The sequence below is a fragment of the Bacillus rossius genome, chromosome 16 (assembly GCF_032445375.1).
Source record: "Bacillus rossius redtenbacheri isolate Brsri chromosome 16, Brsri_v3, whole genome shotgun sequence".
NCBI lineage: Eukaryota > Metazoa > Arthropoda > Insecta > Phasmatodea > Bacillidae > Bacillus > Bacillus rossius.
The window spans coordinates 19,035,333-19,051,469 of NC_086343.1; the positions used below are offsets into that span (position 1 = coordinate 19,035,333).

At 37.4% G+C, this 16,137-nt stretch overlaps 1 protein-coding gene across 1 annotated transcript in view; it reads right to left on the bottom strand.

Moving 5' to 3' along the window:
- Positions 1-16,137, bottom strand: part of LOC134539806 (mediator of RNA polymerase II transcription subunit 20) — a 279,215-nt gene that overhangs the window by 49,944 nt on the left and 213,134 nt on the right. The window contains exon 3 of the mRNA XM_063382087.1: positions 8,137-8,396. Within this exon, the coding sequence (XP_063238157.1) occupies positions 8,137-8,396 (260 nt within the window). The remainder of the gene's footprint in view (positions 1-8,136; positions 8,397-16,137) is intronic.

Sequence of the window (16,137 nt, forward strand, 5' to 3'; positions counted from 1 at the left end):
GTAATTTATACTTAAGGACTAAAAAATTTTATTTTTATAATATAATAATATTGTATGTATGTATACTTTTCTGAAAAAAGTAGATTCAAGAAAACAAATTTTTTTTTTTTAATTTTGTTCTTGAACTTACTTGACAAGCGATATTGAACTTCAACTTTATACTTTCGGTATAGTACTTTTCGATTTATTTTCTCCAAACGGGAATTAAAAGTAAGGAATAAATAACATTTTCCTCTATAATTATTGCAGCCGTATACTGAAAAGTTTAACTTTCCTTTATTTGCATGACGCGGAGCTCCTAACTACACAAAAATTTTGTTATTTATTTTGAACGTTATATTTATGTTTCCTTTGAAACTTTAATGAAACTCTTAACATTTAATTTCATCAAAAGTTATACAATATAAGTATCAAGTTAAAATATTTTTAAGTGAAGTTGTGGCTATTTTGTTGTTGAAAATGACACTCTTAAGTTTGAATGAAAGTGAGATATGATAAAATTATATTTGTAGTTAAAAACAGATAATTCATTTCAAATTCAATCTTTTGAACATGCATATAGCCAAATAAATTCGACAATATATTAAATTCCATGCATTTGAATCTATTCGTATATTCTGCAGCATTCATTCCAATAAGCAAATACTTATTACGTACAATGTACTTTTAGTCCTGTCGTATAGTTATACAATTTTTTTTATCAAAAGTATTGTTTCGTCTATGCGGTTATGGTTGAAAAAAAAAAAAAGTAATTTATATTATTTTTAAATTCGGTTGTCAGTAAGAACACGTATTTAGTGTAATATGACATACATTATTCTGTTTATTAAAACATTACTATCGATAACTCTATTTTAGATTTATCTGTCTATGTTATAGGTATTTCAACTTGATTCTTTTTCTTCGGCTTATGACAGCAGCAAATTTTGTTTTATCGCATATGTAATGTTTTTATGTTTTCCTTTTATAATTAATGAGTTAGTATTTGTTAGCGAGTGAGGCTTTTTCACAAATGGACGCGGTCTTGGTGGCTAGCAGGTAGGACGCGTGTATTACGCAGGCTGGATAGGGAAGTACGACTGCGGGCGAGCTCCATGATAGAAGCAACGGGAGTAGTAGCACTCGGCTATTTGTATAGGTTGGGATAGCTGTGCGAATGGTAGAACAGACCACGGGTCTATGGTGAGGAAAAAGGTCCCAAGCTCGACATCCCGACGATGAGACCGTTTACGAACTGTCGATGGATCATCAGGAAAGTTGACAACTTCTTCAGAAACTTGAGTCCCTCTTTCAAAATTCAGTTTAATACCTGGAGATGACTATATTCGGTGTTCTACCAAGCGAAGCATACTCTTAATTCATTACTAGTTGATGTTTAATATTTTGACGCAAAATAAAATTGTGAATCAGCTTACTTTGCTCATGCCAGGTTTTACAAGTTTTGTCAAAGTTAATTAAATGAATAAAAATTGTGTCCCTTTGTTACTGGCTACCCGCAAGAAATTATCATGGTAAATAATAATAATTTTAAGTCGACATGTAATATTTTGATTTTTATGGGATTGTGTTTTGGTAATGGTGTGTGTAACTGTCTTGTGTATTTTATTACATTCACTTCACGTAACGAATTGTCTGAACGTAATGTTATTGTTTGTTTGTTTTAATATTTCGTTTTATTGAACAAAGATACATAGTTTGCCACTTCGAGCGACTACAGAAATGGCAATACAATTAGTTTACAGTGTTCCAAACATTTTAGTTTCCTCTACTGTACATGGGGGGAATATTTTTTATGTTATGTTTACTGAAACCATTTTACGCGCTAAGTGAGATGTTGCGATTGAGTAGAAGGGAAAATATGTCATAAAACCCTGCGTAATGTTATGAATTCCATTCATTCGTTTACTCTGTGATCCGGAGGGTCTAATGTTAAGACTGAATACATGTGCACTTCCTCTATGTAGAGTGGCTTCATTGAGATGAAAGCAAAGCTCACGTTGATGAAATACTTATTAATTAAAAAATTAAAATGTTGTTTTATGCTTCAATTTCTGTTAGTGTCGTACACAGATTAAAAATGTAATGCAGAGTTCCTCAGTTTTATGTATATTGAAATTTGCTCATGTGTAGAGTAGTTATTAAAAGCATAAAAAACATATATGACGAATTGTTGTGTATTATTTCCATTAGGCGTGACCATGAAAATAGATAAGATTTTATCATTATGTGAAATCTACATTTTAAATGTTGGCGTTTAAATATTTATGAAAGCGTGTGATCTTAAAGCACTATTTATCTATTAAGGAAGTAGGTAGTTTCTTTGATTTTAGAAGGGTTTTTTAAACAAACAACTAAATTAATTCAAAAATTTGAACTACTGCAAGCAAAAAATACTTTATTCCATTTTTATTTTAAAATTAGCCATTGTATTCTACCTTGCTTACACTCTATTATCGAAAAATATATTTTTTTGACAGAGATGAATACCGTAAATTAATACACAAAACATACATGTTTTCGTATGATACAATAATAGCTAGTGACAGTGACGAAACCAAAATTATTTTGATAGTTTGTATAGAAAATCCCCAACATTAGTGGTGGTATATTTAGGGATTTATTTGTAGATGGGTAAGTACTATTCCACAATAAAAATGAGTTATCGTCAATTATCAAAGCAGCCATATTTCGTATCTTCTTTGACATCCTAAATACAGCACCAAATGACGTACTTGGCTAAAAATTAATTCCAGCTGCATGCGTAGATTCCGGGAGGAGGGGAGAATCTCAGGGTGGCCCGAACCTCCCTGAAATAAAAAAGTCCGTCTGAGGGGGCCCCGCTTGCATTTGCAAAATCTTCACCTTATCCCGTGGGCCTCATGGGAATCCTACAAATTTTCGCCCGTGATTCCAGCTATACATTTCACTGACACCTTGAGCACAACAGTCAGTGCACACTGAGTTCTTCCATACCACCCGCACTTGTCTTCGATAAAATCTGAACTCAGGTGGATTCAGCGTGACTGACTAAGCCTGCAGTCTGAATCCACCTGTAGGCCGCTGTTGCAACAGCTAAGAAATTTACACTGCTCGTAGTGAATAGTCTGTATGTAACTCGAAACGTGATTCCAGTTCATTCGTGTATACTTATTCATCATATTATGCAACGTTAAAGTCATTAAAAAAATATGCAAAAATAAAATAAAATGCTAAACGTGTAATAAGAGCCAGAAAATAATAATATGCAGTAATATTTAGTGTAACTAAATACGACGTGAACCCTAGAATACAAAGTTGACGATGTGTCGTTGGTGGGAACACTTGTTTGTTCCTGACATTTTTTTTTTTTACAGAATTTAAAAGTAAGTTTGACATGCACTTTTTATTCAGGAAGTAAGTTAAAAATTTATTTGTCGTTATTGCGATTTAAAAAGTTGATTTGTGTCTAAGATTAAAAATAATTAATATTATTTTCATCATTTTATTCCCAGTTTTATTACTCAATTATTAGTAGGACGTGATTTCTCGTCGCGGTGCGGAATACTTTTATGAATGAAAGCATAACTGTTCGTGCAAAACCATTCATCACACAAATGTCAGTTCGAAAGTATAATGTTGGAAATTTTTTTAATGATATAATTTTTGCATTTTTTCCCCCCTGAAAACACAAGCTAACACATCGATTGTTGGTGACAGCATTTTTTGTAATGTATGTAAATCTCTTAATTATGTAGAACGTTAATTAAAATAAAAATACATGTTTTAAACAGAATTGACGATTGTTTGCATTTCATGGATATGGACTGGATCGCAACACTAATTTAATGTTTCAAGTTAATAAACATCCCCTGCCTTCGGCGATGTGGGAAGCCTCAATTTCACAGACGAGAGAGCCACACCCGAAGTTACCCGAAGTTCCCCGAAGTTCATGCTCGCCTTCCCCCCCCCCCCCCCCCCCCCACCCCGGTTCTATCTCATTGTATAAACCGGGGTGGCATTAAATTTTGCGGTCGATTAGGATAGGTTAGCTACATTATAAATAGTACTTTAAAACATTGTGGATGGTTGGTTATATTAGGTAGCTACATTAAAAATACTGTAAAATCATTTTATGGTTGCTTAGCAAATAACTTTTTAATATGTAGCTACCCAGGGCTAGGAAACCGTTCACACGATTTCACAGTATCTTTAATATAAATTATCCTAACCAAATCAACCGTCCACAATGTTTTAAAGTATTTATAATGTAGCTAACCTAACCTTTTACAATGGAAAAAAAACCCGAAGATGCACGATCGGGCGTTTGGCTCTCTCGTCTGTGAAAAGAAGGCTTCCCGCGGCGATGTTCTGCAATATGCTAATGCCAGGAGGAAGGGACAAGAAAAAGGGAGAGAAGGGGGGTTGTGGCAACATCTACGGGAGAGGGGGGAAACTCTGGTTCCTCCAAAAACCCCTTAAACCCCTTAAACCCCGCGAAAACCGCGGATACCCTTCGCCTAGCGTCAGGAAACGTCGTCCATTTCCATAGCGCGTCACATCCCGTTGGTTTGCAGCGTGCAATATTTTTTACTCTATTCCCAATGCACGTTTCCTGGTATCGGCGCTGTCCTCGTTTCTGCGCGCTCTGTCGCCAGATATACGTTAGCGAGCACTTAAGTTTTAGGCACAACTTTAAATGAATTTTTTTTCTTCTTCAAAATGAAGCTGAACTTTGTATGTTGTGAAGAAAAAAAAAATTGGAATGAGAATTTCGGAAATAAAATGTCTTGTTATTCATCAAGAGCAAGCATCACCTGATAACATTAATTTTTTTACTTTTAAGGAGAAGTAACTGAAAGATGTGATCTTCGTTTAAACTTTTTTTCCAATATTTTTTTTTATAATTTACTATAAAATTACTTTAATCTTTTTGAGCATAGTGCATAATATTATGCGATGTTTTGCTACTAATAGTGAACGACTGCTACAAATACTGCATGCCCATAGAAGAATGTTCCAGTTATTATAAAATTTCATAGTATCAACTGTATGCGTTGTAAAGTTTTGGTTCAAGGCCACAATTAAAGAGTAACGCTAGGCGCATACGCGAATACTGCAATGTTATTTTTTCCTCGCTTGCATCGCGAAAGAACGGCTCTTTCCAACAAAAAGTAGACCGGTAAACCTGTAAACTTTATTCGGCAACAGGATGATAACCCTCCCCATTGGAATTTCTTTGTACGAGAGAGGTTGAAAGTCAAAGTCCCTGACCGCTTGATTGGTCGTAATGGTCGAAAAGACAGAGCTATTTTTTCGCTGAGCTCCATAATGTCATTCGATTATTTTTATCTTTGGGGCTTTATAAAACATCTTGTTTACGTTCCGCCGCTAACTAATGATTTTCCATAGTTGAGAGACAGAATTTGAAGAGGCTATTGCTTCCATTACTCCGGACGTGAAAACCAAAGTGTGGGCAGAATTGGACTTTACGTTGGATGTGTGCCGTATAACTAAAGGTGCACATATGGAACACTAGCTTCAGTACCAGGCGTTGCCTGGGCTGAACACGGGGTGAAGGGGCCTTTTTTCGAAATCAGATGTAGACAGTAATTAACTTCTTAATTTGAATGTCAAGTCAGCAAAATCATTTCTATGACTGGCAGAACACGGCAGATGTTGTTCTGCCAGTGTATAGTTATTTACCTCTATACATCTAGAAATGGATGGTATGTAAGTAATCTAGACTCTATACATCTCTATAGAAAAAAGTGGAAAAATTAATGACTGCTGATATTGAAAAGATTCCATTATCTAGCTAATGCTCGGCATGCGTTGCAATGTCTCATTCGATTTCGTTTGTAATTTGTTTGAAGTAGGTGCACATATAGAAAGCATCTCTCTGTCTTAATATAAATCTATATCTTTATCTACATCTATATACTCTCAATCTCTATTTATCTCTCCATCACTACATGTATAAATCTATCCTCTATATACCAATCTCTATAACTCTCTATATATGCCTTTATATAGCTCTATACATCTGTATATTTTTATCTACGTTTCAATCTCTATGCCTCGCTCTATCTCCCTCTATCTCTCCGTCTATATATATATATATATATATCCATCTCTGTCTCTCTTTTATATTTAATTCAATTAAATGTTAGGATAATTTTGAAAACTATAAGAAAAATAAATTAACAAAAACAAACTGCAAATGTCTGCCCTTCTGAGAAGGGCAGTTTAAGATGAAATGAAACTATAAATTCGCCTGCAGATTTGTAACTATTTACATTAACGTACGAGCTATGTTGTAATATTCATCTTATATTAACACAAGTTTAATCTTAAGAATTAATTATGTAACCTTTATAAGTATAAAAAGTCAATTTGTTTGACATACAATTATATGTTTAAAATAATTTTTATGATTAATATATTATACATATTGGACTTCAGAGAGAAATAAATTACCCTCAGAAAGCCACAAAACTTACCGTTTTGCATCTGAATTTTAAAAATTCTCCGGATCACCCTCTGATGTGTGGCTAGACACCCCCCCCCCCCCCCCCCAAATTTTCTCAAGGTACAGCCCGGCTCCAAAAACCGTGCATTACGCCCCTGCAGTACAGCCCAGCCTCACCCAAAAATAAATCCTGGAGCTGTCCCTGCTCGGAAGTGGAAATGTATCGCAGTTTCTACGAAGATTTTGCTATATGAAATTACAAAGAACTATTGGTTCATTTCAGGTGCATTCTTCATTTAAAATTCCATAAATTTACTGTAATTTCTAACGGTATGCCCGAAAGAAATTTGAGCAGCACATTGTTCTGCGAACAAAGCTTCTCGTTTCAGATTTGATGGCAAGTAGGTACCCCCGTTAGGGCTGAATCACCACTGACAAGTGCTCTCAAGAGCCCTAGGGAAATGGATACGCCATTTTATCTCAGCCTGGAGGTGTTTGGGTAAGAACTACAATGAGAGGCTAAAGGCTACACATCCTAGCATCGTTGCCACGCATACCCCATTAAACCAATTAAGCTAACCTCTGGTTGATTAAAAAGGAAACCCCATCTGAGAATGTCACAAGTCTGTTATGCAGTATGGCATTCTGGCTTGGGAAGAGATGAGTAAAACGTCAATTAAGCCACTTATAACAATTCAAAAACTTATTTTACGAGTTATTTAAAAAAAAAAACACATGTACTCATTCAAGGAACTTTTTAAACTATTAAATGTATTTGATATTAAAAGATTGTTTATTACAGCTGCAATAATTAATATGTATCAAATGGATAATAAGTTAAATTATATAGAGCATAACTATCCTACACGGCAGACAGAATACAAATTTACAAATCCCTCACTTTCATAAAACAATATCTCAGAGATCTTTAGAGTTTTTGCTTCCAAAAAATTGTTATTCTTCCTACAAAACTAAAAACTAAAAATTATTTTCAAATGAAAAAATATGTTAATATTTGGCTACATAATTTAACTGATGAAGAGATGGCTTTAGTATTTAAGTAAGTTTTATATATTGTTATAACTTTGTACCTGTACTTAACTTAAATATTAATTTTTGTTTAGTTATATTTTCATTCATTCATTCATGTAACAAAGTTATAATTAAACGTTTCTTGTTTATACATGATATTGAATTTAAATAAATTGCTTTTTTAACTTTCATCTTCATATAACTAATGTAAAGTTTCTTAGGTTATATTGTATATATTTATTTCGCAGTTATTATACATTTACAAATGTTTACAATCGTCAAAATACCGCATGTAATTTGAAGTGACTAGTTGCACTCACATACAAGCTTGCTTTCGTGAGTGCTAAATTTGCTGATTAATTGTGAATATTTTAACAAAGTGTAAAAAAATTGGAAACAACTATTATTATTATTATTATTATTATTATTATTATCCTTGTCTATAACATCACTGGGACCTGTATGAAAACCCAGAGAGCCGCAGATCTGGCTGACGTGCATCCAACATCTAACAGCATTCCAAGGTAGTATTGGAGCCTGTATCGCCGCTCACTGCGTCCGCCCAGTAGTGAAGAAATACGAGAATCAGCAGGCACGACAAACGTACGATTCATTCCTCGATCCGAATCTCAGGGGGAAGGGGGGGAGGAGCTCACCTCAACGAGAACGCCTTTGAAGTTCTGTCCCATGGTCATGCTGCCCAGCTTGACGCAGAAGTCGCCTATCTCGAACTTGGGGCCTTTCGACTCGATCTTGGTCTGCTTCTTGGACGTGTACATAGAGGTCATCTTCAACATGAGCAGGTCAAACAGGCCGTCGGCCACCAGCGAGATGGTCTTGGTCCCCGTGTCGAGGATGGAGAAGACGGAGGCCGGCTGCTCCGAGTTGTGCAGGACGTGCACCGTCCTCTGGGCGCCTGGAAACAAACGAGGGAACCTATCATCCAACCGGCTGCAAAGCACTTGAAATCCTGCCACGAGCCAGCGAAAACCAGTAGAAGAAGGCACCAAACTGGCCGCACTAATATATTTCCATAGAAAAATATAAATTTTACACAAAAAAAAAAGAGTAACAAATAACGAAACTGTCGACTACGGTGTCGCCAAAGTCTAGAATAAATCAAACACAAATGTCATGTAATATGCAAAAGTACCGAACAAAAACAATACCAAAAACAGGATTTCAATTCACTTGGGAGAAAAAATTCCATGATTGAAGAACTGATTATCGAACAAACTGCAGATGTTAAGGTGATAATCTGGTATTACTGTAAAAATCAAAAACAAAAAAATCTATCCCTATGTGGCAGGGCAAATCCTCTGAACCCTAAACCATAGATGCAGAGAAAACAAATCTATGCAATAAGTGGAGCTTTGTGTTCCTGTGCTGATAGGTTATCAGAGCCAGATCACGGATGTTATATCGTCAACCTGCAGGGAAACAAAAACAATCTCAAAATGTTATTACAGTATCACATTGCAGTGCCACAAACCATCATTTGAAATTACATAAAACTACAATGTTTGATGGTATAACAGCCATATCCTATTGCTGCAAGATGACAAAGCCCAAACAAATTAGCATTACAACATAATGGTATTTCCATATTATTGCAGTACCACTCTCTTGTAGCATACTCTGTGAACAGTAAGGATTAATGTCAGCATCGTGGTGATCAACTTTCAGCCTGAAAAATCTGGTTGTGTTCTGCCACCTGTTTACCTATGACAGGTGGTTAGTACTGAACAGCTGCAACAGGCACTATTGGTACACTCCATTGTGTGTAACCAGATACATCCTGCACATCTTACCTGCAAAGCAGCATCCTCACTACTAGCTGCTTGCTGTTTGCTCGTGCTAGTTTTCTGCAAGACAGATAATCACCATACTATAATACACTACCATAGCATTACATGGCGATAGTGCCAAGCGGTGATGGGACCACGGAAACGTAGCACCACAGGACAGTGCCTCAACATAACGATAATGCCATGCAATGCAGCAGCACCACAAGACAAGAGTCCGCAGCACAAGTTGAAGGTAGCGGCACAAGGTAGTGGTTCCAGCGCTATGTTGTGGTTGCAGCGCACGGTGGCGGTGGCAGACGATGATCACGCAGCACAAGATGGCGGAGATGCACGAGATGGCTGTGCATCACAAGATGGTGGTAGCAGCACAAGGTAATGGTTCCAGCGCTATGTGGTGGTTGCAGCGCAAGGTGTTGTTGACAGACGATGACACAGTACAAGATGGCGGAGATGCGCGAGATTGCGGTGCGTCACAAGATGGCGGTGGCAGACGATGATGAAGCAGCACAAGATGGCGAAGATGCACGAGATGGCGGTGCGTCACAAGATGGCGGTAGCAGCACGACATGGCGGTGTCGTCACGCTCCACAGTGCAAAAAAGACTGCGCGCGCAACTTGCCGCCTGTCTCGCCGGCTCCTCAGTCACTGCCAGCTTGCCGGCTGGCCGTTTCCCCTTCCGCCACCCATCCCCTCCACACGGACGGAGCGCCCCTCCACCGAGCCAGAAGACCGGTTTACACGACGCGTTTTCCTCCCCTCCCCGCGCTGTGCAAGCTCTCAGCCGGGCCGTCCCGACCCGACGCGGCCAGCGGGTCGATTCTCTTCCCCCACCCCCCAGCCAACCAATGTCGTTTGTGCAGCTGCACACGGCGCGTGTTCGGGACACCGAGCACACAAAGCGACGTGATTACGTACACCTGGGAGACGCGGCAGTGCTGCGGTTGGCTGAGTTCTCGTGGGCAATGCCAGGCCACACGTTCATACACTCGCCTAGAATAGGAATGATTCCTAATTTATTTTTCGTATTAAAAAAAAAAAAAAAACAGGATGAAACCCGATCCGCTTGAACGCAAAAATAGAACCTGATAAAAAAGCATATAAAGATAGAGAGAGTGAGAGAGGAGGGAGGGGGGGGGGAGATTTTAGCGCGGGAAAAACGTACACCGTCGTTATTTTCAGCCTTGACGTCAGCGAACTTGTTTTAACATGTCTGCCTAAATTGGACGCGAAGTTGTATGCGATATGAATCAGTTAGGGTCTGTGATTTCAGAGGTCATTCGAGAAAAAAAAATTGTCAAAACAAAAAAGGCCTATCAACAAGGCACGCAAAGTGATAGAACGGGGCTAAAAGCTAAAAAACGACTTGCATCAAGTGATTTTTTCCAGCAATTAGCAGTATAAAAATAATAGATTGAAGCTAACACCGGCGCAGAATGAATCATTCTTTATAATCAAACAAAAAATCATATTCAAGAGCAGTGCACTGGTATATTTATACCACACAATTATAATGATAAAATTGAAATTAAATGAAGAATTTAATAAATGCAAAGCCTTTTAAGTTTTAGTCGCTAAAAAAACTGCGGTACGTGACTCCACAACATAAACAAAAATTATTGCAGGAGCATTAATAGTTTAATCCTGGCAACTAGCGAGTATCCCACGCGCAGCATTTTTTTTTATATATTTTAATCCAGATATCAGTACAAAAATTGGTACTATTTAAAAAAAATTAAGCATCTGTTGTAGATACACCACACGTTTCTTAAATTTTGTAATGCACGCATCTCAATGTTTTACATCTCTTCAACGATAAAATGAACTGAATACATAAATACTAAAAATTATTTAGAAAAATTATTAAGGCAGACATTTAAAAAATAAACGAAGTAAGAAAAAAAATTCAACGATACACAAGGATCGTGATCGAAGTAAAAAAAAAAAAGTACGTTCCTATACCAACTTTTCCTTACAGTTTGGAGCCCGTGAAAGTTTTGTTGTACACAAAATAACTCACAACTAGAAGTGTATTTATTTATAAGAAGTATATTACCAACGAATATTTTTAGTTTAATATTCACGGGAGTTCAATATCTTTCAATCATTATAACTTTAATGCTTCAGAGATACTCCTGGTTTCTCCCATTGTAAAATACATAAAAACAATTGAAAACTTAAGTGCGTACGGAAGACTTTATGCAAGAGTTCCTTACACATAGTAATTATTTTAACGACACCAAATAGAAAAAAGATTACTTTTCTAGGAAAAATCCCTAATTTCCTTTGAAAAATCAAGTGTTTACTATTTTCTTAACATATTGTAAACATTACTCGACCTGCGGTAGTCGTCATAAATATAATTTACGGTGAGTTCCTCGTCAGACTAGGTTTTGCTTGTGGATACAGACGTGAAAGCACCTGGAAACACAGTGGCCAAAGTGCTTTCAAGCATTTTCAGTCCTGACGAGTCTGATGTGATCAGTTCTCGGAATCCGAAGTACTGTTGTTACCGCCGCGTATCATTCTCGAATCAGTTGCCAACCTGAAATAGGCCATCAGATGGAGGGCGGCCCATGTTAAGTGAATAAAAAGGAGAGAAAAAATAATACGGAGGTATCAGATGGCATTTCAGCTCCCTAACCTGCCATCATTTAAAATGGACAGGAATTACAAGAACCATCTTAGTAAGTCCGAAGTCAGACGTCGGTAGTCGAAATCCGGTGCAGTTTCTGCGATATGAAGGAACTCTTGGTTTATTTAAGGTTCATTCTTCGTTGTACTTAGATATGCTGCATTTTTTTTTTTACACTACTGCAACAGTAAATAGTATTTAGTACCGCACATTCTATGGTTCGACACATTCTGTAAACCGGCATCAATCGAGCCGCACGCGTTCGGAATTTTTTTTTCCATCTTGGTGTATTTCGGTGGTTGACCTTGACTGAAAGGTAGCATTGCAGTGCTGCCGCCGTTTTTAGTTCATTTAATAGTTTATCTTTACTGTCGGTTTTCCTTTCAGTATATGCACCTTATTTCTTCCCACTGTTTCAAACGGATTATACAGTTGACATTTTCACACTCGGTGTTTCCGTTTAAACTATAGTGTCATTCAATAATCGGGCTAAATCGCATGTGTTAAACGTGCTGGATAGAATAAATACCCTTCAATTGTACGTCGGAAATTGTTTCATGCGAGCGAAATTCGCGAGTAGGTAACCCAAGTGATTTTTTTCACGCCGAAATGTGACAACTACCAGACAACTGTCAATTTTTAGAAAACAAAATATGTATCGGTCAATATACTTTTTTTTTGAGAGCTACAAGTTCTAGGTTTCATTTCAGAATCGTTGTTAATGTTTTCCATGACGTACGATCTTTCAAAAGCGCAAAGAAGTGATGTCCACACATTGGGAGGCTCGATGTTTTCTGAATTAAACAAATAATAATAATAAAGGCTGTTTTCAGCAAGAATAAACTAAAAAATCTTATAGTATCGATGATTTTAGTCGTCAAGAACAAAAAAAACAAAAACCTCATACTAAAACCACTCTTTTTCCTACTTTCAAAAAAAATAACATTAATATTATATTGCCACAATAACTTGTGTAGAGACTCGAGTATCACCCAATGCCACTAAATTACCAATAAGTTACTCTTCTGTTTGTCGATCTTTGTCAAGAAAAGGTAACTTACCTGTTATTTTTGAAATTTCTCTGAAGCTGTGCTAGAAGACTTTTCCGTGACATGAATATACTGACACTGTAATAACAACACGAATAACATAACAATGCTGAGGATGGCAACACCGCGCTCGATACATGGCATTTTTAGTTTTACTTTTTTTTTATCGTGTCACAGTTGCATCGACGAGGGCGTAACTTCCGTGTTCGAAGCGCGCAGCATCGGTCACAGAGCACGAAGGCTGATAATCCAGTGAACTCTTGCGTTCTTGGTGCCTCAACCATCCATCACCGACATTTTATTTAGAGAAGCGTTTCAGCTGTCGCGTCGGACTTCTGATTCATTTTATTTATCTTCTTTTCTCTGTAGATCCACACATAAATCGAACACCCAGTGCTATGAGACACGTAAAAAAAATTATACCTATTCACAAATCCATTACAGTCTGCGTGAATTAAAGTTTAGAAAAACTAGCTTAACCTCTTAAAATTCAACACAAAGTACCTTTTTTTGAAAACATAACTGTAAAAAAATTTGTACCAAATTATTAAAATTTTAACCACATCGCCATGAATTTTTTCGTGGGATAGAAACTAATTAAATTAGTTTTCATGTGTATGTTTTTAATATGGATAAACAAATATAACATGTTGTTGATAAATGCTGAAGCTACACTGTAAGAAAATCGTCGGGAATTTAGCATGAGAACGCATTGGCTTCATAAGGAATTACGAAAACGGCGTAGATACTTCCCATATCCTAAGTTGTTTTCGGAAAAAAATTTAAACGCACAGGAAATGTAAGTTATTGTTAACGTAGCTTCTGGAAGTATTCAATCATCGCGATATCGTATTCAAAGTCCGAACCTACAGCCGCTTTGAGACATTATCTTGTTTCTTTGCCTCGCTCAATGAGTAAAAAAAAAAAATAATAATGGCTTCAATTTGTTCGGCACCCGCTAGTCATTTCCGTTCATCTCTCCGAGGGCTGAGTAATTCACATCCAGGAGCAGAAGCGAGCTCAGACAAATCGAGAAAGAAGCGAGACGCCACACAATCGAGACGAGCGCAGATGAAACCAGGCCGCCCTGTGTACGTTACTCCAAATGGCACATCGATCTATCTGACGGGAGCGAAGTAAAGAGCCCGCACGCGGCGCACCAACACCAACCGCTGCGGGCGTTTTCCCCTCCAGGGATGCCAACTGCGCGGCTTCATTTCCCCATCCGGCGACGAGCGAACGAAAACGCCGCGTCGGCAAAGGACGGGAAGCCTACAACTCACGTGGTTTCAGGTTCCCTGCAAGAATTTCCGAAGATTTCCGAATTTTTTCGTTTTGGTATTAACGCCACTTCAGCCGCTAAATCAGAAGTTCCCAATGAAAACAAGCATGTTGTGACTGACCTAACCTAACCTGACCCTTCGATTTTTTTTTAAATTTCAATTTTTGAGAGAAATCCGAAGGGTTAGGGAACCGAAACTACGTGAGTTGTAGGCTTCCCGCAAAGGACAGTGTCGCAAACCGCAGTGTAGTCATCGGAGCTTCCGGGCAAGTCCGATTTGGTGGTCGGAAGAAAAAAAAATCCCTCTTCCCTCCTCTGGCTGTTGTGTCGTCTCCTCTCTAAACCGTGTTGCGGAAGGCAACGGCAAATCATAGCAGAATCTTCTCGCCTCGCATGCCAGCCACCGCGCGGATCACCCATATTCATGATGCGCAGTGGCGTAGCCAGGATTTGTGTATGGGGGGTGTTAAGAAGCATGCCCCCCCCCCCAACCGTATAAAAGCGGGGGGTCCGGGGGTCCTCCCCCGGGAAAATTTTGATTTTAAGGTGTAAAATAGTGCTATTTTAGCAGTTTTCGGTACTTAAATTTAAATATTGTAATGGTAAAATTTTTATTAATTTTAATATGAAATTTGTTTGAGTAATGAATAAGGAATTAATTAAAGATTTGGTGCTAAGGGGGGGGGGGGGGGGGTTTGAACCCCTAACTCCCCCCCCCCCCCCCCCCCTGGCTACGCCCCTGATGATGCGTACACTCCTCATACTGCGGAAAAGCAACACGCAATTCAACATCGCTTGCTTTTAAAATTACACTCCAAAAATTAAATTAAATTTATATCACACCAAGCGAGAAACAACGCTTGCAAGACCGAACGAAATTTCGCATGAATTATACAAACAGAGAAAATTTCAAAATTTCTAAGCTGTTTCGGCAATAAGGCTTAAAATGTTTTCGAGTGCTGTAAAATGTATGTATTCGAAAAACGAATACCTATTCCAGCCGTCATATGGTTAGAATATAGGAAAAATTTTATACGGTTTTTTCGTTTCAAGGTTTATAGCCTGAAACCATCGTCAACTCATATGTTTATTTATACCGATAAAGTTATATGTTTGTATATATCACATTATTATGGACACGAGAACTACCATAATTTTGCACAAATCACAACCATTTCTGATCTGACCCACCATAAACGCAAGGGGTGGAAAAAAAAAACAGGGGTTGAAGAACAAAACAATTCTCAACTACCTTAGTAAGCACAATATCAAATACGTTCATATTGTCTATAATTTTTATATAAAACTTTTATATGAAACGATTTTTAATAATGAGAAACATTCCTTCAAAAGGTTTTATCAAAGTTGGTTCAGTAGTGTTTGCGCGGTACAAACAAACAGACAGACAAACAAGATAATAATGGTATAGAAATTCCAAAAAAAAAATTAAATAATAAACTATTTTTATTAAAACTATTTTAACTCAATAATAATTTTAAAAATCTGTATGATATTTCGACAATTATATGGATTAATTTCGTAGTGTTTGCTAAAAACTAAAAAGGTATAAATACATTTAAGTATTTACTGTATTTATATATGTAATGATTATTTTGACGTGACGTCTAATAAATCGATGAACGCCGGCTGCACGCACGAAAAAGTGTCCCGTAACGCATATAATCCCGTTACGCTGAGTCCCGTTACACTCATTGTACGCTTGCGCCGCATCTATCTCTCTTCCACTCGATTGGAACAACCATCGATTTGACTTTTTCGAGGCACATTAAACTTGAAACACTCCCATTCGTTTCCTACTTTTCCTATCATCGTTTTATCCTTAACAGAATAACACAGATTGGAAGAAGTTAAATAGCAAACATGTA